At 46.0% G+C, this 24,387-nt stretch overlaps 2 protein-coding genes across 2 annotated transcripts in view; one reads left to right on the top strand and one right to left on the bottom strand.

Annotated features, from left to right (window-relative positions):
• Positions 1-763: 763 nt before the first annotated feature.
• dnaaf5 (dynein axonemal assembly factor 5) lies at positions 764-23,017 on the bottom strand. Its single transcript, XM_030089179.1, has 14 exons — positions 22,908-23,017; positions 20,795-21,363; positions 20,375-20,559; positions 20,081-20,205; positions 19,732-19,850; positions 18,473-18,705; positions 17,946-18,170; positions 13,787-13,930; positions 12,305-12,473; positions 9,150-9,297; positions 5,947-6,097; positions 4,687-4,843; positions 4,413-4,604; positions 764-1,139 (listed from the first exon to the last, which is right to left on the bottom strand). Exons 1-14 carry the CDS (start codon positions 23,015-23,017, stop codon positions 985-987), a joined length of 2,682 nt encoding a protein of 893 aa, XP_029945039.1. The 3' UTR covers positions 764-984.
• Positions 22,965-24,387, top strand: part of prkar1b (protein kinase, cAMP-dependent, regulatory, type I, beta) — a 45,746-nt gene continuing 44,323 nt past the window's right edge. Inside the window, exon 1 of the mRNA XM_030089152.1 lies at positions 22,965-23,097. The gene's annotated coding sequence lies outside the window, so the exon portion shown is untranslated. The remainder of the gene's footprint in view (positions 23,098-24,387) is intronic.

Genomic DNA, 24,387 nt, shown 5'->3' with positions numbered 1-24,387 from the left:
GGTGCAGTAAGCATCTGCGTGGTTTACATTTCAAATGCTCATCCACTCATCTTGTATCGCTTATCCTGTTCAGGGGGTGCTGGAGTCAGTCCCAGTTACTTGTGGGTAAAGGCAGGGTGAAGACCTGAACAGGTCTCCTGCATGTGCACAGAGCAACGATGTCTGAGCTGTGACACTGAAGTATTCTTCCTCATGAGATCAGCAGGACTTAATCAGCCTGAATTCAGCTGTTTTCACACAGAATGAAGTAGAAAGAATCATTAAACAAAGAGAAAGTCTTTATGTTTGTATTAATCAAACAAATGGCTTGGATGACTTTTTAGGAAGAAGAGGAGGGAGAGAAGGAAGAGGAGGAGAAAGACAGAGAGGAAGAATAGGAAGACAAGGACAAGGGAGAAGAAGAGTCATGTTGGGGACACAGTAAACGTGGAGGAAGGTGATTCTGGTCAGATGAGACCAAAACTAAAGAAGCTTCTTGGAGTTGATGGGAAGTTGGATGGAGCTGAATACAGGGCAGCTGTGGGGGAAAACACTCAGCAAAACACTTGGGATGTTGATGGAGGTTTGCCTTCCTTAAACATGCAGCTAGAGCAACACTGGAGTGACAGGCTCGAACAATATTTATGTCAGAATGGACAAAGTCAAAGTCCAAACCTTTATCCAACTGGCATTACTGCACTTGAGCTTAAATGCAAAAAATAGGCAAAAAAAAAATCAGCCTCTAGAAGTGCAAAACTGGTAGAGACATTGCAGCCGAAGGTGATTCAGTATTGACTCAGGGGGTTTGAATACTTTAGAATGCCACACTTCATTTTATTTGTTTAAAAAACAAGTATCACTTCCCTTCCACTTGAGTCTTTTTTTAATTATAACTTGAAAAATAAATTCATGTAAACCACAGTAATAAAACATCAAAATCTTGAGATGCGGCTGCTTTGAAGGCACAGACTTCAGTCTCTGGGTTTCTTGAAGATGCGTTTGTGGTCAGTCGGGACATCCGGCCGCCGTCTGTGCGGGCAGGGAGCGGATGTGCTGCAGCAGCTGGTCACAGTAGAGAGGACTCCTCTGTTTGTCCCTGGCAGCCTCCACCTCCCTCTGCAGGAGTCCTGGGTGGACCGAGCTGCCCAGCTTTAGGATTTCTAGATGTCCAAAAACAGACAAAAAACACAAATCTGTCAAAACAGGAACTGATCAGTTAATAGTACATTTGTAATTCTCCTGATGCCAGTTGCAAGTAAACCTGTAGGGGAGAAAGATCAGTATGTTAGTGTGACGATCCAGCTTGATGGAGGGTGAGGAGACGTTTCAAAGCATCTTGGCGAACTAAGCTTCACTTAAAAGACCACTTGTTCCTCTCTGAGCTGAAGGCAATTTTTCACAAACTGTACGAGTTGTTATTGTTCCACAAAGTACTGTATTTTATGGTCTCTTGAGTCAGTTCAACAGCTGTGCCATTAATTCTCCTCTGTCAAAGATCCCATCACCAGCAGATGGCGGCGATGAACTGCAACGATATACCCGCTGAATCCTCACATGTGCAGGTTCCCTGTCCTTCCAGAGGGAGGCGATAAACCCGCAGAGGAAAGTCTGATTGTTCCCAGATTACCTGCTGACTTGTGGAGAACTATTGAATTACCTCCACTGCTGTCAATGCTTCAGAGAGGACAGTGCAAGAGCGCCGTTCGTGTAAAGTCACCATTTGATACCTGCCTTTGTTCTTCAAGGAGATCGAGGGGATTTCAGCCTTTGTGTATACTGTGCTCAGATGGGATGGATGCATGGATGGGCCGAGCTTTGAATTAAAGGAGAACAATGACGGCTTGTGGGAAGCCAGTTACGCTCGTGCCAACGCGGAGGGAAGGAGGGACGGGAGGGAGGGGATGGCAGCGCTGTCCATCATTCTGTCTCGACATGTTGCAGACGTCAAGCCACCTCGCAGACATGCGTTTGAAATACAAGAAGCATAAGAATAGGATCAACCATTAAAGTGGAGGGAGTGGAAGGAGGAGAGCGGGGAGGGCAGAAAGTGAAGCTTCAAACAGAACCGTGCATGAGAGCGAGGAATGCTTCCACTTTTGGGGGTGCAGCCGGCTGTGGGTGCTGTCGGATACAAGCGATCACTCAGCGAGGGCTGAGCTCATCTTGTTTCACAAAGAGACTCCGAGCTGTCTCTGAGTCCACCGTCCGCCCTGAGAATCACAGTCTGAAGGCCTGGTGGATCCACAAGGAACAACTAGACTTTGACCTATAGTGATCTGAAGTCAGTGAATTCAGGAGAAGCAGTGAAATATATTATTCTGCTTCACCGACAAACAACAAGATTGTCTGTCTGCTGTGGCTCTGCTGGAGTTTACCGCCTTCCTCACACTCGAGACTGCAGTAACCGTGAAAACGAGCTCGGTAAAAATATTTTGCCCAAGGACAATTTAACAAACGGACATCGCAGACCCCGTCACTGGTTTGATTCCAGGCTGGGCTCGGAGGCCGGCTGTGTGGTGTTTGGATGCATCGCTTTCCTCCGTCAGTCCAAAAAACTTGAATTTGGCTCTAATTGGCGGCTCTGAATTGACTGCAGATGTGAATCTGAGTGTGCGGGATCGCCTGTCTCTGTCTCTTTGCCCCGTGATGATTTGACAACATGTTCATAGTTTTGCCTTCGCCCAAGGCCAGCTCGGCCCTGCTCCAGCACCTGGAGACCCTGGGATGGATTAAGTGGTTTAGAAGATCTAGAACCATCCAAACAGCTCCGGCTTGATCTACACTTCTATCTAACTGACTTATATCTAATGTGCATCAATTTAACTGTTAATGTCTGGTCTTGTGAAGCGCTTCAGACAGTTCCTGTTGTTTTGAAAGGTTCTGTAGGAATAAACCGGACATTTCAACCCCTATCAGGTCATCGGTTTTCTTTACAAAAGGGTAATCCTGGTAAAGTACAGGGCTTAATGTTTCATAAACATCGAACATACTCTCTAAAACAGCTGGCTACTGTTTATTTTTAACAAACGTGATTTAAACAGGATCAAGCTGTGCATTCGTTCCTAGTTATTTTAAGCTCTGGATTTGGTGTTGTGATATTTATCTGAGGTAGCGCGACTGTGTCCGCGGGATCAGCTTGAAATAAAATAAACAGCTCAGAGCCGTGGAAAATTCAGAAACATGTCATCCAGTCCGACACTGCTGGTCATTTGCACGTTGAATACGTTTAAAGACTGTTTGGTCTGGGCTTGACAGACAATACTGGCCAGAATCGAGTCTAGGTTGAACAGTTAAATACTGGTTATATTCACAAGGTAGTTTCCGAGACATGTATCCCTGAACTATTTGCTGCATCTGGTGAGAATAAGAATGAAGACGGTGAATCCCACAGTGAGGCCCTCCATGGCTGACGACTGCATCAGCGCTCACCTTGGTCCTGTCTGAAGTAATGACAGCAGACATCCAGGAGAGCGGGAGACGGTGAAAATCCCCAATAGCGGCGCTCTGGAATTTCCACCGATACGTCAATTAAAACTCGGCCGTCCCAGAAGACGGAAGGTACACGAAGAGGAAGGGAGACTGACAGATAAAAGACAGAGGGATTAAGTGGGATGGGCCTGAAGACAGATGTGGGAAGGTGGGAAGAGGGTCCTCATGTGGTTATCGTTAGGTGCGATGGCAATAGAAAGTGGTCCTGAGTGGAGAAGCAGAGCTTTGCCACACACACACACACACACACACACACACACACACATAGAGAGAGGGTTACAAGAGTCGGCATATTAACCTGTGAAATGACTCTCTGGGGCGGGAGCTGATCCATATCTGGATCCTGTATTTTACCCCTGAAGCCCGCCGCCGGCCGAGCCGCTGCTCCGGCAAGTTGGAACTGTTCACGGTGCACTGAGTGATAAATTGCGTGGAAAAGTGGGATCACGGAGAGCTTTAGGAAAAAAAAAAAAAGGGAGTGGAGGGTCTGCTGGCAGCGCGCCAATAATGCAGTCTGATGTTTGATAGAGGACACCCCGAATTCCTCTCATCCCCCCGTGAGTGTCGTGGACACGGCGGGCCGGTCTGCAGCGCATTACACCTAAACTCGGCTTTCATCGCAGCCTGTTCCTCAGATAATCGAGATCAGAAGGAGAATCGCATTGAGTGCACGCACATGGAGGTTTATCAGGAAGATGGAATGAGTATTTCTTTTATGTGGAATTTTAAAAAAGCAAATAATTTAGGGCCAGCTACATAAAATAATTTGTCAAGCATCATTCTGAGGATGAATTGTGATAAATCTGAAAGAATACAGTCCTTCAATTTCCGCTCATTCTTTTTCCATTAACCTTCGCTGAAGCACAATTCCACCTGCAGCTCCTCCCATTAGGACGTCTCCGTCAATCAACACCGTCTTCATCTCTGAATCTGCTTCGTCTCACCGAGAGTTTGCTGCTGCACCGAGCCGTCCGGGTCGTCCAGGTAGAGGATGAGCTGCTGAAAGACGAGCTGGAGATGAGGGGAGCACCGCTCGGGGTCATAGTCCTTGGTCAGGCTGGAGAGCCAGAGCCCGAGTGTCTGCAGAGCCGCGGAGCGCACCTCCTCGCTGCTGTCGTCCAGTCGCTTCAGTAACTCTGTGGACACAGAAACATGACGCATGACAACAAAAGTCCGTCACAGGACGAAAAAACCCGACACACACTGTTTGATTCCTACCAGGGTAAATCTTGTTGAGCGCCTCATGGTGCAGGCTGGTTCCTATGAGTCTGAGCATTGCGGAAAGCGAGCGGCAGGCCAACAGTCGGCTCATCCGCGAGTCCTCCTCCAGCGCTGACAGAACCTGAAGTGTCAGTTTCTCCTCCACACACAGAAGCTGCACACGGAGACAGTCGGGGGTCAGACACAGTTTACCGACACCACTACGTGTTACAGGTAGAAGTAACAGCCTTGAGTGTGACGGACGGGCTTGGATTAGTGCACAGTCACGAGGATACGGAGCCTGATGTTCTCGTCACACCGAGAGCTGAGAAACGGAGGTAATGGACAAACAAGGTGAAGCTGGAAGCGCTGAGCCACAGCCAGGAGGTGATGGCGAAAACCTCTGTCACCCCTCTGTGTCTGCTATCGAAACCCTGAAGCCAAAACAATAAAAAAGAAGGGGGAATGAAGGGAGCAGGAGGGAAAGCGGAGGAACATTTTGGCGGAGAAGGTATCCGGGATTACATCAGTGACAAAGCGACGGTGCCAAGTGTAACCAGAGCTGCTAATTGTTTTCACAGCGAGTCGTGAGGAAACAGTGTTCGAAATGAAAGGCTGCTTGACTTCTCTGTGAAAATACACACAGAACCTACTGTTGTTACATCTGTCGGGGCATGCTGACGTGATCTCCACTACAACTGAATTCAAAACCTGATCTTTTTGAAGCGATACGGCTTGATAGAGTCACCACACCACAACTTCCCTACTCTTGTGAGGACGTGTGTGCAGTTCTCGCTTCGCGACACACACCTGATCTTCCACACAGACACTGCCTTGTAGTTAACGACGTGTGAAAAGAAGAGGCGCCGGAGCCAGTTCCAACCGGTCACTCTGCACGCGCGGACGCTGGCCGCCAGATGTGCGCGCGTCGACGCAAACGGGCGCGTACTGTAACTCGGCACATGCTCTGACAGGCAGGTGCAAGGGCCGCGCTCCGGTGATAGTTCCTTCATATCGCAGGGCGCCGGGACAGTGGAGGCATTGTTCCTCGGGGGGACAAAGGTATGTGAACCCGATTGCCCCCGTGTACACCTGCTACCTGCCCTGGCCCACCCTTTCAGCCACATGGAGAGAGACGGAGGGCGAAGCCAGGTCCTGAACTGGGCCGTGCTTTTTAGCATAAGATAGACAGAATAGAGGATTTAAACTTAGGGGGAAAAAACAAACAAACAAAAGAACCCTAAAACTTTGATGGTTTGTCATTGTGTGCGTGTTTACCTGTCCGGGTGAGACGGCCCCTCCGTGCAGCAGGGCAAACAGGCAGCTGAGGGCCGCGGTGCGCCCCGCGGCGGCGGTGCGTCCAGCTTGCCACACCAGATTGGGAAGCAGGGTGTCGCTCAGAAACTTTTCGGACTCCTCACGAAAGTGCCTGGAACCGGACGGAACGAGAAACTGGATCATGTTGAGGGCTTTGATATTCAAGTCAATAGCTGAAGAAATACCGAAGATGAAGGAATGATTATTGCTCTCTGGGAGGCAATTCCTCACTTTGTGTTTGGGTTCTGCTCAAGCAGTGTAAAAGCACCATATAAATGTAGTCCATTTACCAGACTATGAAATCCCAGTGTCCTTCTTTGGCCTCTTTCTTTTCATTTATTCATCCACAAGCAGAGTCTGCGATGCCCTTTACTGGCAGCCGCCTCCGAGCTGCCTCTCGCCTTTGGCCGTTCAGCTGCTTTACTAATAAACGTCTCTGTACTGTACATGATAAACTACGCCGTGCTGTGCCGGTGCCAACAGGGGGAGTCAGCATGCCAGTAATGCAGCCGCAACTGTGCTGCTGTATTAGCTCAGTGGCTTCATCTTGACAGCTGCTGACAGATCACCAAGACACATTTCCATTCTACAGGGACGGCGTCCAATGGAAAGAAGAGTAGGATTTTTACCTCTTACTTTCACATTTATGCGCAAACAAACTCCAGGTGCCAGGAAATTTCGACTGTATATCTCGATGGGGCTGCCTGTGTGATGTTTGCAAAGCAAATCTGCAGTAAACCAAGCTGTGAGGCTGAAAATCCTGAGAAAAACAACATGTGTTGGGCTCATTATGTAACATGTCTAAATGGTGACTCAGGGAGGTTGTTTTGCAGACGTCAGCACGATTAGACTGTGTTCGTATCAAGCTTTGCAGAAATTTCCACTGATCGAGTAGTAAAGTCGAAGCAGAAAAATAAGTTTAAGCTTGAAAAATGTACAGAGCTACGTTTAATTTATGATGCATCTAGTTTCATTGTATGCATTTAACACCTTCAACGGCACTTATTTAAAAATTCATAAAAGAGAGTTAAACAACACTGAAGTGCCGTTTTCTGTGGGAATATTTCAAGTTGAAAGCATAATGCAGGTGCTTGGATGACAGCTCAGTATTCGGCTTTCTGAAAAATGATGCATGCTTTGATCGCCAACAACTGACATTCAGAAGAGACTAAAAGAAATGTGGAAGTTACCAGATATACTCACTTCCACAATGTTTTATTTGAAAGTCATTCCAGCAAGGTGAGGTGAGTGAACTTTTGCTTCAGATCTTTTCTTGGAGTACAGATGGTTTTTGATCAGGACGGAACTGGATCTGTCTTGATTGAAGTTGCAGATTTATCTACAGTACAGTCTCAAAGTTTCCTGACATACGGAAAACCGCAAGTGGATGACATTTTTTTTTAATGTGCAACCTGAATTTCAGAATAAAGGCATTTATTTTGTGCAGTTCGTGCATAACATGAACGCACACGCTCTTATCTTGGTTGCGCGCGGTTTTGGTCGGCCGCATCCAGGCAAGAAGCATTAACTTTCACTCGTTATGCATCACCTTCTACTTAGATTTCGTATCCAGCTTTGTAATCATGGCACACGACTCCACATGAAACAAAAACATCACGAGCGAATGCGGATGACAGGCGCTTGCAGGTATTAAAAAAAACTTTCCCTCTCAGCTTGCTCCATCCCCGAGCTGTCATTATGTCATTCTGACCGAAGAACAAAGAAAAGATCTCCTCTCTATGACTATCATTGTCCTCTTGATGACATGCGGTGCGTGTGGCCTCCAATCTGACGCGCAGAGATCGGGCTGTAAATCATGAATGGGGAGATGCGACGAGCATGAATGGGAATGTTATGGCAGACCGCACAGCCCCGCGACGTGTAAGTTAAGCATTTGCTTGAAACCTTTTGAAGGTATGACATGATTTCTGTCTCCTCCAGGTTTTGTGATTGCGGGAGATATACCTCGGGAATGAACGGAGCAGTTAGCGGCGCAGGTGGCCGCATTGAGAGTGGGGAGGAAACAGAGACATCTTTTGTCTAAATAGGAACAGTTGCCTTTGAATTGAAAAAAAAAGAAAAAAAAACTGATGAAAGCTAAATTTTCCAACCTCTGCATTTTTTGGCAAAAAGTCACAGAATAGTTTGGCTTGAGGACACTTCCTGTTTCTTGTGTGACAAATTTCCCTGACGAGGATTTTATTTCATCTTAAGACTCTTAACACTTTGCCATGAGGACCGTTCGTGCTGTAAGGTTACAGTTCATTTCACGTCGCCATGGCGACGCCGCAGACAGAGCCCGTCTGTCCTGATGGACGGGAGCAGCTGCCCGGGGCGGCCTCAGGTTTAATGCATTCCCTCAGTGGAGCTCTGAGCCCAGGCTGAAGGCTGCACAGCTGAGGGCTCTGGGAGGGGGGGGGGGCCGTCACCTCCCGGTGTCAGAAATTCCTGCTGTCCTACTTTCTTCATCAGTCAATGACCATTCGAATTACTAATGACAGACCTGGACGATGTGTGCCATGTTTTTCTTTCAGCAAGAGGAGTATTTCACTAATCCCGGCGACTCTGATACTCCCTGAGAGACCATTTGAACTCAAATGGGACATCTTGCAACGTAGGTTATCGTTCTCGGTAACACACTGCATGTTATCATTAATATACCTGAAACAACATCGCAACTTAACAAGACCATTTTCATCTCTTTTTTTACTGTAATATTTCACATTATTATTATTACATTGACTGAAAACATCACATCAAAGGTTCTTTGTGTGCTTTGCTACTATTGTAATGTAACCAAATTGTTAAGGTCAACATAGGGTCAAGTAAAAAAAATGTGAGCAGGGTTATACAAAAAAATGTGTATGTGGATAGTTTGATGGATCCTTCTAAATCACTGAGGTTAAAGCTCATTGTGACTTCATGCAGTGATTAATTCAGAGGTGGGCAATTGATTTTCCAGATGCGCCACATGAGAATGTAGGCTTACTGCGGAAGGCCGAGCCACGGGTTTTATCCTGTTCAACTCAATAATGACTAAAATGAAACAGGTCTGGAATAGTAGGAGGAATTTTGTCTTATATGTATGTTTTTGCACCAGGCAACAAATGCAAAAACTCCCTGTTTTGTAGTATAATTAGTAAGCAAACACGTGTCTCTCTCACCCTTGGGAATCCAGTGTGTTGTTGGCATCCAGGAGCAGCTTGGCGAGCATTGTGAACACGCTCATCCTCATCTCTGGGTCTTTTTGCGGTTGCAGACAGTTATGGAGAAGAGGCATCAGTTGGCTTAAAAACTCCCCAATTACTGGACCTAGAACACACAAACACACACACACACACACACAAGATGATTCACTACAACTGTCATTTCGAAACGGATTCAGAGTTGGCTGGAAACAAACCAGTGAGTGAGTGGGGGGTTAAATTCTCATCATCTATCCCCACATCTTGCATTGTGGGCTGAATAAGAGAAAGTCTGATCTGATTTTAAAGCAGAGAAGCAAGCTTGTTTATTTCGCTGTCGCAAAATATGGCCAGTAAAGTGACTGTCATCATAAAGTTGTGCCATTCGAGTCGTTACAGCCTTAATTTGTTTTTTGTTTTTTTCTCTCTGAGCTGATGATTACATGACAAACCCAGGTCAGCACACAGAACCTTCTGTGTGAAGCAGCGACTGGTGAAGACGGTGACACTGTGTGCCAAGGAAATGAATCAGAAAACGATCTTTGTGTGAACAAATGTGTCCAAACAAACGTCTTTCATAGGAAATGAGAAACTCACACTGCAGCCATTCCCAGTTACAGTCATGCCCACACACTTCTTCCAAAGTCTGCACGCATGTTTACTGAACTATATATAAAATGAACTCTGTGTGTGTGCACGTGTGTCTACGTGTGTGTGCGTGCGTGTGTGAGATAAGTGCCCACACCCTGTTTGGACTCTGACTTGTACAGAACTGGAACGAGACGGAGGAAATCCTGACACTGTCTGGGGATGTTGTCAGCCTCATAAAACGATACGAGGAAAATGATAAATCAGCAGAAAGAAAGAGAAAAAGATCATTTTGATCCAAAAGAATGGGGTGAGTCAAACACTGTGTCATTTCACCTGAGGAGTCTGAATCCGCTGATTATCTTATAGTGGCTACATTTAACAAACGTGCTTTTTATTACCGCTTGGAGACTGAGGGAATGTTTCTAGTGCTTGAACTAAGCACTGGCAACAACATTTCAAAAGGAGAGAGAGAGAGAGAGAGAGAGAGAGAGAGAGAGAGAGAGAGAGAGAGAGAGAGAGAGAGAGAGAGAGAGAGAGAGAGAGAGAGAGAGAGAGAGAGAGAGAGAGAGAGAGAGAGAGAGAGAATTCTTGTTTCAAGGTTCACACAACTGGACTATCTGACACCCGCTGAAAAACAAGACAGAGGAGGATATGACAGGGCAATAATTATTCCTGTCTCCAACAAACTCTCTCTGTCTGTGAAGACATGATGAGCAAGCAAAATGACCGATTCCCAGTTGTCGTATGAACTACCGACACTCGTCCAGTACGGAGGCCTTTCAACTGACTCATCTGCACTTCAAACAAAGTGGCCAGACGGCGCAAATTCTGATGCCCGGAGCAAAGTCTTTCAGTTGTGGTGATAAACAAACGATCAGGCATGCAAGAAAGAAACTTACAAATGTAGCAGCAGTCAGTGGATGAAACACACACAGCCTCTGTGGGGCCTTCCCGTTGACTCAATGCATTCCCCAGACCACCGCCCTAACCTTAACCATAACAAGTGAGTGACCAGCCCCTAACCCTTGACCGCAATTGTAACTTAAGCAATAAAACCACCTCTTAACCCTCAAATACATCTAAATCAGTGTGGGGCCCGACAACGTGAGCTGGAAAAGGTGGTTCCCACAAGTTTAACACAGTCCAAGTCTTTAGGCAGACCACACACACACACACACACACACACACACACACACACACACACACACACACACACACACACACACACACACACACACACACACACACACACACACACACACACACAGACATGCACACAGGTTAGCAGCCTAATGGCGACAGCAACCCAATCTTAACTCATGGTGATCTGAACTCTCAAGTCCCTTCTTTACCTTTTAAAAAATTGCAAAATTTCATGGGGTCAAACAAATTCATTTCCACTATATAGTTGGGTTCAACACACATGCATGTACACACGCGCACACACACACACACACGCACACAGCTTCAAAGCGGCCTTGATCCAGGAGAAGGTCAAGAGCGGCAGTGTGTTTGTTTGATGTAGTGACCTCAGTGGGGACCTTGAATGGACTGGTCAGTCAGGGGGACTGTGTGTGTGTGTGTGTGTGTGTGTGTGTGTGTAAGAGAGAGAGGATTAGAGGAGTGCCCAGCTGCCCGGTCAATTAGACGGCGAGGTGAGAGAGGGAGAACGGGATGGCGATACGGAGATGAAAGCGTGGCACAGGGAGGTGGTGATAGTGGAGGATTACATGGCATAAAGGGAGGGCAATGTGGAGTCTCAGAACCAAATCAAGGGTCAGAGCTTTTTAACCCCTCGTGACACACACACATATGCAAGCATGGACTAAGTGCTTTAGGCAAGTCCGAGACAGATCTGGTCACTGACAAACAGAGGGAGACACAGGGATTAGTCAAAGGCAGGAGGCCAAACAGCGCTAATGACAGCTCTGTTATTTTGTAAGTGGGTGTTAGACCACAGCAACAAGATGCAACAATGTGTTAGAAGCGCTATCAATGACTCAATGACAGGTATCGGTCGATCACAAACACATTCCGAACTGTACTGGAAGATTTAAAGAACAATCCTCACATTTTGTAATTTGATATACCTGTCAGATCTCTGAACATGAATTTGTTCAGAGTAGAACAGACTGTTTGCGTAAACACTAACTGGCCTCATTATGAACACTTTTATAATGTGATCTGGCAGTACAACTGCAGACAACAGTCATAAATTCGGCCTTCAGACAGATAGCATTGCTCTGTTTGGCTTGAGAAGACTACTGTAAACACCTCTCAATACACACCTCTTAAAACACTGCATTTCAGCTGTTCAAAGCTTGCCTGATGAACTCTGATGTAAAACTGAAGATTTACTAGAATTCACAGGTTTTTGACTTCATACAAGCATGTACACAATCAGTCCGACCATGCATTCCTCACAGACTTACATTTCAATTTGTGTTATTTTTATAATTGAAAGTAAAACAAAATCATATAGTTATCCATATATTGACTATGTGGGTTGAATTGACACACACACAGAGGTTTTCAGGTCTCACCTGACTGTACGACTATGATATGCAGTTGCAGCCTTTGTGGGGAGTAACTGGACCAGGCGTTGACGGAGGCAGACAGCCAGTCCAGCAGCAGGCCCATATGTTGTCGATAGAGCTCCGTCGCTGAGGCCAGGCCTTGCACTTTACATAGAAACTGTACGCTTTCCAAAGCCTGAGGGCGAGAGGATGAGGCGGAACACAATGTTATCAACTAATTTTTAGAGTGCAACTTAAAGAGTGGGTGGGAGAAAAGGACAACAGAGCAGAACATTGTCGTCAAGTTGACCACTTTTGTTGTTTTATGACAGTTTCAGAAATGTTTCAGGCGTTGCTCACGTGGCAGGCACAACACAGTCATGCAACACCACGGGGAAAAGAAAAAAAAAAGAGTGCCAGACATGGCAAGGTCTCACACATAAAACAGCTTAGTCACAAAATCTCAGACAGGATGTCCCGAATGTAAGGAACCCATAAGACACGCGAAAACAAGTACAGATGGAGGAGCTCAGAGGAAAGACCAGGAATGGGATAGCAAGTAATTAGAAGACCTTGGAGGGCAAGGGAATTGACCTTTAGGGCTCTTCATAGCTCCCTACAGAGTCCCTCAGGGATGTACAGGGACAGAGACATTGTTTGAGTCACAGATCGGCATGTTAGGAAGAGAGCGGGACAGCCCTGAGCCGGCTGCTGATGGGAAAGGCTTGCCCCATTTCTGGGAAAACAAGTTTCTGCTTTTCCTCTGGGTCCAGGAATGCTCAGGGCCATTCTCACCCTCCCTCTCTCTCTCTCTCTCTTAATTCATATTTTCCCGTCTCTTCGCTAATATTGCCCCCAGTGTGAGACACGCGGATGCAGACGGATGTAAACACGCTGGTGGCCCACGTGGCGTCTGCGGCGCATCTGCGCCGGTCTCTTCCCGCTCGTCCCTCCGTCATTATCTCACGGCGGCAGTGAGAAGCGAGATGACACGCTGACCCCAGATACTGTTTGCCTCGCTCGTTATTGTCCTTGTGTGTCTGTCAGTGCGGAGGCTGACCGCAAGTGGAAAGATAATTCCCTACATAAGACTCTGTGGCTTGAGGAGGTGGTAGCAAGAATATGAAGGCAAAAACTGTCAACAGTCCCAATCTCTCCATTTACTTTTCTGTCTCTCTTGTTCCCCACATTTCCCTCGCCTCTTTTCACCCAACAGTGGATTTTAAAGTTCCACTCCAAAGGTACAATTTCAGCTTCCCTGGCTAAGTGGGTAATTATACTGTTGGCTATGCCCACTTTGAACCAGTACAAATGCTTACATTCTTTGAATAGCTGTCTTGCTTCATAAACCCCGTGCACCTTTCTAGTAAAAATGGATGGAAATAGGAAATGGAAAGAAAAAAAAAAAAGTGTCGGTTGAAGGAGATTTGAAGCCGGCGTGGAACGAAACAATGGCAGAGCGGCGGGAAGCGCCTTGGATTGTATGTTAACACGGATGAGTCTTCTCACCTTCTCAGTGAGCCGAGGCTCGCTGGAGAGGCTCTGGACGGTGACCAGCACCTGCAGCAGCTGCAGGCTGACGCCGCCACAGTCTGACTCACACTGAAGCAGCAGCGCATCCACACAGGCCAGCAGCTGCTCCAAGTACACAACCTGGAAAACAGGGGGAGAGCGAGGGGAAAACATTAATAAAATATTTGCTTTGCAACAGATGTGGGACCTTCTGGAACAATTCTGTTACAATTTTCTCCAAATTAATCCAGGAACATCAGACTTGAGGGATCATAAATGATCATTTTGGGTTTTATTTTAGGCATTTTCACCTTTTTCTGTCACTGCAAATCTTCTATATACAACATCAAACTTGTTTTTTTGTTGTTGTTGTTGTTTAGTCACATCATTAAATAAGCAATGACCTGAGCTCTCTGATAAACATAATGCCCTACATGAGAGTGAGGACTTGCGTCTAACCTCTGAGCACGAGTGCGTGTGATTGCTGTCACTTCTCCGCCAGTGTTGTGGTGAGCTCATGTTTAGACAGAGACCTGCGGCCCGAGCTAATTTCCATGCCATCAGTGGGATCGTGGCCTCTTTTCCTGTTTCCACGGGGGCCTGTCATTAGAGCTTTGCGGGGAGGAGGAAGGGGAAGTGTGCTCCACAGTGAGCGAGAGTGTCGTGTTTTTCTACGTCGAGGGCTGAGCTGCAGGGCCGCCTTCAGGTGCCTGTTGCTCAGTCAGGTCACGAGGGGAAGACTGCGTGAGCACGAAACACTCAACTCCATCCTCATCTGCTCACTCTCTGAAAACATGGAATCCTTCTGTCTGCTTGGCAGCCAAATAGCGCACCGCTTTCACTAGGGGGTGCAATGACTTTTCATAAATTTCAGCTGCGTTTGCACAGCAAAGCTTGGCACCTCGCTGCAGGAAAAGCGTGTGTTAAGCCAAAAAGATCCTCGCAGCATTACAAAAGCAATAAATTGTGAGAACGGTACTTTCAGCAAGTGAAACAAGTGAATGTTTTCATTTATAGCCGCAGCTTTGAGCACAGGCTGGAAAAAAGGTTAGATTAAGAATTTTCCTCAGGCTGTCCATGCCGCCACAACCTGCGCTCACGTCTTTAGGTGACTGGAATGGATCAAACATTTGAAACGGCTTGCCCACAACACTGTACGCCGGTGTTAAAAAAGCCTTCAGACGTCATTGAACGGGAGGGAAATCCCTGCCTGTGACCGAGCCATTCACTGGCACATAAGCGCAGCGGGGGCGCCAGTCGGGCAGTAGTGGAAATAACGTGACAAACGGTGGCAGACACACAGACATTAGTGTACGCACACACAGGCGAGCGTTTTATACATGCACAGAAAACAACCATTAAGGGCTCGCCGAGAGTGAGAGAGAGAGAGAGAGAGAGGGAGAGCGGAAAAAGTGGTGCGGGGTAATAACTAGGTGGACACCTGGAGCCGGGCGAAATACACCTGGTTTCATTGGGCTGGGCACGCTTCGGGGGCCTCATTACACAGTGTGTGTGCTCATCTGTCCACCACTGGATGCATCAATTACACCTACACACAACTCCTCTTTAAAGACCCATACCGGGCGAAGGATTCCTATCCAGTGGGGAGCCCCCCCCACCCCACCTCACAGCTACTGATGTTACTATGGCAACAGGAACACAAACACTGTCAGTGGATGCAGCACTGGCTCTTTGCAGTCAGGAGAAGTTTGCTGCTTCAATAGGAGAATATTCAAATGTCCTTCATTGTAAAACGCAGGCATGCTGGAGACAATTCTTTTCCACACTCAGCAGAATACACAATGAATAAGAAGTTTCTTCATGCACAGACAAAGAAAAAAAATACAGAACGGTTCTTTGTAACCAGTCTCCTATTTATTTTCACCTCGACGCTCCTTTAGAACGTCTTCCAAAAAAATAGCTGTAAATATTCCCCCTAATTCACAGAGCCTGCTTTGTGACACTGGTATCACCTATCTGTGCTGCCAGCGTCACCATGACGACCTAAAACACCACGACACTCGTCTGTGTGAGGTGTGTGTGTGACGGTGAGTGTTTGCTAATCCTCGGCGGAATACCCCTTCAGAAAAGGGAAACTTGCATGTGATTCATCAGCAAGCACCACATATAAATCACACCGGGGGCCTCAGAAGACGGTGGCTTCCTTAACCACAGGCTCCTTTTGATTTCCTCTCCAGAGCATGACGACATCTTCAACTTATGACCACTGTTTCTGTTTTGTTTTGTTTTTTTCACTGAGCATCTGTCATTTATTTTTGCCAGACTGAAATAAAGAGAAGAGGCAGAGTTGAAAGAATTGAGAAGGTTACATGATATATCAGGTTTCAAATCTCCAGCGCCCCACGGTGTGTTGTGGATCCCCATCCATCTGTTTCTTTGAAGACTATTTTGATTGTCTTTTTGTTTCAGGCCTCATTTTGTCAAAGTCTTCTATTTCCTTTTTTTTTGGTTCATCTGACACACGACACCCAAGTTAGATCTGACCAAACCTATCATTAAAACACTATTAGATGTCTTATTTGAAAATAAAGGCAAAGTGAGTCGTTCATGCATTAATATTGTTGCACCTGCAGGTCGACAAACTGCACAAAGCGATGTACATGAAGAAGGTCAAACAGCCAGACAGCATGTCCCACTTCTAGCCATGTGATTTACAGCGACACGCTGATCTGGCCCTTCGCCCTGCAATGAATTCTGCCTGTTGTCGAAGAATGCTGCAGGTGCGTTGTCTGGGGGAAACTCTTGAATCACAATGCTGTGGGCAATTTGCCCTCGGAAACACGGAGGCAGACAGTGACAGAAGGAGATAGATGGTGAAACAGACAGAGAGGAAGCAGAGGTCTGCCTGCATCTGTGTGAAAGCATGCGACGGTCCCGTCCTGTTCGCTCCCCCTCTGGTTCACCCTGCCAGAGAGCGACGATGGAGGACAGAGGGAGGTCAGTTTCTCTACCCATTTATCACCGGCCTTGACCGGCCAGGCTTTGAAATTTCGGGGGATCCTATTAATGGTGTGGCTGAAACACAGTCTGGTACTGACACCTAACATTCGGCTTTAAAAAAGGCCAATGTCCTCTGTTTGCTCCGAGGGATCAAAGTAGCTATGCAGAGGTCAACGAAAGTAGTTGATTTTTTTTTTTTTGTTATTATCTCGTGGGAGGAAATTCTTTCAGGCCTCTGTGAGAGGGGGACGAGTTCACGGGGATGGGCGAGTCAATGGTGCAGCACGATCAGAAAATAGCTCTTTGTTATTATGAGTTTAAAAGGGAAGCATATTTGGTGCAAAAAGGAAAAGAAACATGGATGACCCTTTCTCTATAAAAGATTGGGGTTTTTCCACTGGTAGGTGGTTATTTACATAAAAACTACAAGGAGAGTTTAAATATCCTAACCTTTTTTTTTTTTCTGGAATGTGAAAAAAAAATATTGCTTCAAATTTCAAAGTTGCATGTGAGCTGAGACGGTTTGATCAAAGACTGACATGTAATATAAGAACTGGAAAAAAACCCAACAAAAAACAGATCGTCTGACTGCCGCTTTAGCAGGATAGATATTACAAAATGGCTCAACATCATACCCACAGAACTCACTGAGTACAGTGGCGGTATTCAAACCCTTCAGCTGAAGCCTTTCAAAGGATGTGGCATCTTATCATAAAAATTATTTTCATAAGAGACCAACTGGGAATGAAATATATGGGCTGCCCGCTGCCCTATCACTGCCAAAAATAAGAGCGCTAAGATACACAGAGAAGGTACAAAATGACCTTCTGTGACTGCCAAGATCATCTATCAAGACTTGAAGAGAAACAGCTGGTTCGCACAAGTCCCGGGGGAAATCAAGACGGGGTACAGTAAGAGCAGGGTGACAGTGGAGGAAAGCGAGCAAAGCTTGCTCCAAAACATGCCTGAATTGCAGTTTCAGAGCTTCAGAGCGAAAACTCGAGTCCCCCGCCCTCAGTAAACACAACAGGTGTTGATACTGCAGTAAAGCAACAATGTCAGCAAGAGCGTTAGGATGTGTTCAGAGTGGGTGTGAAGAAGGTATTCAGAGTTACTGGAACCACAGTCATTCACAGGTAAATAAGTTAAACTCATTGTCAACCACAACTGAAGCCCCCCCCCGCTCGATGCTAACCTGATGATATTCCTGGCAGACCTCGGGCTGGGCCAGAGTGCTGGCAATCTGCTGGAGATGTGGTTTCAGGAGCGGCCTGGGGCAGCCGCCCAGCACGGCGGCCAGCACCATGAGGGGGGCCCAGGGGTGAGAGGGCGAGTGCGGGGCCGTCACATGTTCCAGCAGCAACTTGAGGAAAACGGGCGGAGGGACAAAAGTCCCGAGGAGTTTAGCGGCTGCCAGGCACTGGTGTCAGGTAGAAAGAGAGACGGTAAGCCGAGGGACATAAACATGGAGTTTGAACAAGGATGAGACAGAGAGCCTTTTCACAATACGCCACACATCAAAGATCTGCTGAATCCTCCAATGTAAACAGGATCATACCATGTCCCCGAACTGTGCTTAGCTTTGTCTAAATTTAGGACACACACGAAGCTAAACCTGCTGACTCAGCAGATGTTTCCTGGAACTGTTTCGCTTCCTTTGTGTTTGTCCTCAGATTGGCATTACATAATGACATATCTGAACGAATGTTTATGGGAACTTACGTTGCTGACGACGTCTCGCTCTGTGTCAGTACAGGCCCGGTAGAGGGTGGCCAGGAGAGGCTGCAGATGCTGGGTGCTGTGGTCCTCGGCATGCAGAAGCAGCACAGACAGAAGCTGAGAGGTCCGGAGCCGTGTGGGGACCAGCCAGTCGGTCACATCGTGGCTGATGGCCGGTACCAGCCTTCCCAGGTTTCTCACTACCAGCTCTCTGCAGCCTAAGCCTGGACGCTCCACTGCAGGAGGACAGGTAGCATTAACCATTGTAATAGATATATAACCTGGATAATAGTTAGCAGAAAGCAGTTAATAGATAATAGATAGCAGCTGCCACTATATGATCTTTGCATAAAACACATTTTAAACTAGACTTCTACAGCTGAGTTCCTGTGAACTTCTCTCCCTCTCTGTTTTCTCCCTCTTCTATAGGGAAACTGAAAAGAAGCAAGGACTAAAGGGATGACAGTGATAAATCAGAGAAACACATCAGAACAAGACCAAACAAGACCCCTCCTGCTTGTCTGACAGTGACCTCTTCACACTGGGAGGCCTGGCAGATTTATGGCGGCAAGCGAGAGAAGCACAAAGAGGGAGAGAAGGAGAGGGAGTCTCTTCCTTTATCATTCATTTCCTTTCCTGTCTTTAGGCAGACTCAGCGTTGATCCATACTGCCAGATGTATTATTGGCAGACCTTTAAAGTAATCAAAACGCAAAGCCTCGATCCTCTATAAATCACTCAGGCATCATCGTCACATAGAATAAGATAGGCTTCATGTGTTGACCATGTTCAGGTTGACACTTATTCCTGGCCCTGAGGCAAACACTCATCTTTCCAAGCCACTGCATGTGCTAACAAAAAAAGCTGTCAAATACAGCATTATATTTTTTACTGTATGCTATAGCCGTGGACAGCTGTAATAAAAAAGATAAGATTTAATGCCGTACGTAAAGAGCAGTTATTACACCGACGTGCAGCTGAAGAAACAGGCAGGCAGCTTTGATGGTTTGTAGTTTAGATAAAGAGATGAACTTAAATGGCACAGCTGTTGAAAACACTCTTTATATTGACGGAGTAGAGTTCAAAGTAGTGTATTATTGGATAAGAGGGCAGGGCAACACATGAGGCATAGAAAGAACAAATGTACAGAATTCAATTTCTATACATTTTCTTAAGTTTATTTATGCACCAAGTGACTCATACATTTCTCTCTCTCTCAACTAAACTGGGCTGGGGGAGGGGGATTCTTTTCAAGTGACTGACCTCCTTGTGGAAAGTGTGGTGGTGGAGTGAGGAGGAAGTCCATCTTGTCTTTGATGTCATCCTCATTCTCCTTTTCCCACTGCAGTCCAGCCTGCCTCCACAAATCAGCTGCTAGAAGTCTGCAAGAGACAAAGATATGTCATTGTGAGCAGTATAAAGCATTTGAAATGTTTACGAACCGCTGTGGTACATGTCTGAAAATGTAAAAACTAGAAATAACCCAAACTCCTGCATCCCACATTTATTTTACAACTGATATAACCAACAACCATTTTGGAGATGGGGTTTCACATAATATGGAATTACTGCACTACATTAAATCAAGAAAGAGAAAAAAATGAATGTAAACCTTATTTCTGGGATCTCATCACTGATGCTGCTCAGCAGGAGTGGGATGAGTTTGTGGAAATAAGAGTAACGGTCTCTCAGGTGCAGCAACCAGTCACCAACAACAGCAGTCACTGCTTTTCTCACCTGAATGAGAAATTGAGAGCAACTGCAGTTTACCAAATGCATGTTTCACTTCAGAGGTATAGTATTATTTTGTCAACACACAGAAAAATTGCCGAAGGCAAGATGGTAAGAGAAACATAATAGTTACATGTACACCTGGCAAAGAGTTAATTATTTACAAGAAAAATACCTGAGGTGAGTCGTCAAACAGTCTCTGTGCCAGGTGAGAGAGAACGTCATCCGTGTTTTTCCCGCTGCCATGCTGAATGACTGCCCCAGTGGCTTCGATGACAGACACTCGTACTCGGGAGTGCTGATGAGCAATCGTCTGCATTAAAGGCTTGACAAGACTCTCTGCTTGCATGTGGAAGTGGTCTGAGGAGAAATACACAACCAGATATCATACACTTGATGGAATGATAAAATGTTCAGGTGGACATTAAAAAGTCATAATTCAATATATTTTATATCCTTAACTGTCAGTGGGTCATTGCAATATATATCTTAGAGCATTTGTCCAACCGAGAGAGTCATGTTATCTCAAAGACATGACAACAGAGACTGTTACCATGGTAACCCCAATGGCCAACACCGGAAAAGTTTCACCAACCTGGCACACATTTCGCAAAATTCACGGTGCATTTGCAGCTTTCTCTTTTGACGTCCGGGAAAGGGTCCACGATGGTTCTCTGCAGAATGTTGATCACCTCGTTCAGATAGGGCGCTAAGTGTCTTCCGCACACCTCCACCGTCAGAGACAGCAGCTCCATGGCGGACAGCCGCAGCTCCTCCGCCGGCTCCACAATCTCTTTCTCCCCAAAGCGCTGTGCCAGGCAAGGCACGAGATAAGGCAGCGACTCCTCCGGTTTGGGAACACACCGAATAAACTCCGTTATCGTCGCTATCGTGGTTTCCCGGCACCTCTCCATCGGGTCTGACAGGCATTTGAGGAGAGGCTTGAGGAGGGCGGCGAACACTTCCTGCAAAACTCCGCCTGAAAGCCCTTTATCCACCGTCTCCTTCTTTATTGCCTCGATAGCTCTTTTTCTCGTCGTCTTGTTGTCTTCGTTGAGACAGTTTAAATGCCGAGCGAGTCCTCTCAGCACTTCTGAAGCAGCATGTTGGTCTTCAGCCTCCGTGGCTGCCATCTTGGCTGTCGCTATGGCAACCGACAGCTGCACGACAAACAAAAGACTGCTTTACGATTCAAATCCGCAAACCTTTATTTACAGTGACACGCACACAACTCTTGTTTCTGTGTATAATGCCTAAACTGTATTATTACAACAACAATACATTGTATTTATCAGCACTTGTCAAGGTAAGGCAAATTTAATTATATAGCACCATTCAGACTCTACTGAATTCAGTGCTTCACAATAAATCTAAAAAAATACTGTAGGTGATAATAATCTTATCTGATTAAAACAGGAGAATAAACTAAGCAAAACTTTGTAAAGGGAGAAGTAAAATATATATAATATATTGTTTCTAGAAAGACTTAGCAAATAATTGTGCTTTAAGGCCTGATTTAAATGATTGTGTCAGCAGTCCTCAGGCTTCAGGAAGTTTATCCCACAGATGAGGATCGCAGAAACTAGAAGCTACTGAACCTAGTTTCCCTATGACTCTGGAAACATTTAGTGAACCTCTTCCTGAGGACCTCAGGGCTTTGGATGATTCTGTGAATAAATCTGAGATGTATTTAGGTCAAGACATCCAGGTACATCATAAACATATAAAAATAAACAATTTAAAATGTATTCAGGGATTTGTGGTACACCCGACATAAATTAGGAAGAATAGACTATGCTTGTTTTAAAAACACAAGTTTTAAAAATAATTTAAAAGTATCCAGGAATGAATATTTTGGATAAAGAGTTCCAGAGGTGGGAGGTTGAGCAGCTGAAGGTTTGGACTAGGTGGTGCTCATATGAATGTGAGGGACAGAGACTGAGGTATGAGGCAGGTCTGCGGGTGTGGCTGGATGAGATTTGGAGGAGGTCAGTGAGATAAGGAGGTGCAAGGTTATGGATAGGTGGGCTTGGGTGCAGCAGCTTGCAGGCTCAAATCCCACAGTGGACAAACTGAGCAACACCCTCAACCTCTACCAGCATCCTGGAGCTGCCCACCCATGGGTTATTTTGGGGGAAAAAAGGAATTTCCACAAGGGGATTCATGTAGGCTTTCTCTGGCTTCCTCCCACAGTCCAAAAACATTAAGGTTAATCAGTTACTATAAACTAGGTGTGAATGTGAGTGTATGTGGTTGTCTATCTCTTTGTGTTTGCCTTGCGATGGACTGGTGACCTGTCCAGAGTGTACCCTGCTTTTGCCAGCCGGGACTGACTCCTCCAGCACCCTGCGACCCTGCACGGGATGTAGAAGATGGATGGATGGATGGGTAACCACAGTTTTGGAAATGGCACCAATCATAAAGAGGACCATCATTCCAATGCGGAGGGCTTTGTGAAGAAAGAGAAAAACAAGCTCATCTACTGAATCTAACAGGAAATGTGACTATTCTGGGAAAAGGAATGTTTACAATTTCAAAGCTGTATGAAGACACGCCCATCTTCTTCCCTTTACCGAGGGAAAAAAATCTAATAATAAACAAAATAGAATAGGGATGTTAAATATCCTTCTGTTTGAGCGTGTGTTTCCTTTAAGGGTTTTTGCCATTGGTCTTTACCTGCAGGCCCGCGTGCTCGCCGCCGCCGGCCTCGTGAGAGGCGCTCGTGAGAGAGATGACAGATTGACGTCATCGGGACTGACGCAGAGCGAGCCGCGGCGGAGGAGAGCAGCAGCAGCAGCAGCAGCAGCAGCAGCAGCATCCCTGCTCACAAACAGCCCCTCACCCGTCTGCCGCCACCAGCGAGCTGCTTTTCTCACTGAGCATCCTCCACCGACAACGGTAGGCACGACCACCGGACCGCGTTTCCGCAGTCGGCGGGTGAGACCGTGACCTCCCCGGAGCGCTTACGATGCTGACAGCCGCATTTCCCCCTCCCCTGCGCCGTGGTCTGGGTTGTCATTGCGAGGCTAGCGTCGCTAGCCGCGTTAGCCGTCTATTGAATGTAGTTAAACAGGTGCTCAGTTTCATCACAAGCTTCCCAGTTTACTTGACAAAAACTGATCCGCGCAGTCCGCTGCTGGGGTATTTGTTGTGGAGATGGATAGATGCCCGACGCCCCAAAAGCAAGGCATTATTATTATTTATTCTGCAGCAGTAACCATGTTATAGACGTGATGTCCCAATGAGGAAGTGATCCAGGGGAGTTTCAAGTTAGCTAGCTGCAGCTTTTCACCTTCCTGGCTTGCTATGAGACATTTAATTTAGCGTTTCATGGCATATTTGATAGACATGATCGTTGCTATTTTCTGACAATGGTAGACAGTTGCCCTGTTCTGCACCTGCTGAAGTATTTACTTTATCAAATGTCTTTCATCAATTTGTTCATGCTCAGTTAACTCTATCCACCTGTTAAATATATACAGTCCTCATGGTTTTGCTTGAAAAACAGCAGTGATGTTGAAGTGTATTTATTTTGTATCAAATGTTTTGGTTAAAGAGGCCAGCTTAATGAAAACTTACCATATTTAATAAAAGGCGATGACTCTTGAAAGCAGGGCTGTCAAAGTCATTTTAGTTCAAGGACCACATACAGTCCAATTTCATCTGGAGTGGGCCAGACCTGTAGAATAGCACCACAATAACCTTTACATTTAAACTTTTAAGTTTTCATCTGTTGCAGTGCCGAGTTAATGTGATGAAAATGTCTAACCAAACAATTAATTATAAGAGTCTCAAGATAAAGCCGATTTTAATTACACCATCTGGTGCTGGGATCAGCACCTTTAACCATTTCATGATGCGTGTGTTTACAAACTCACCCTGACAGCATGATTTTGAGAAGAATGCCAGGGAGCTATCGTTCAGCATCACTGATGTCTCAGCTCATGCTCAGTTGTCCACTACTAAAAAATGTATTTAACAAAAAAAAATCTTTGACATTTTTCCAATTTGGCAGGCCGTATTGGAGCCTATAAGGTTTTTCCTCTCAAACCTTATGTTTGACGTCCCTGCTTTCAAGAATTACATCAACATGACAACTGAAAAATTAAAGCAAATAGATGACATTAGCAATGAATCCGAACCCAGCTGTAGTATTCATAATACAGTCATCCATCTCAATTTCATTAA

The sequence above is a fragment of the Salarias fasciatus genome, chromosome 4, assembly GCF_902148845.1.
Source record: "Salarias fasciatus chromosome 4, fSalaFa1.1, whole genome shotgun sequence".
In the NCBI taxonomy this organism is placed as follows: Eukaryota; Metazoa; Chordata; class Actinopteri; order Blenniiformes; family Blenniidae; genus Salarias; species Salarias fasciatus.
This window is presented reverse-complemented; position numbering and strand designations above follow the sequence as displayed.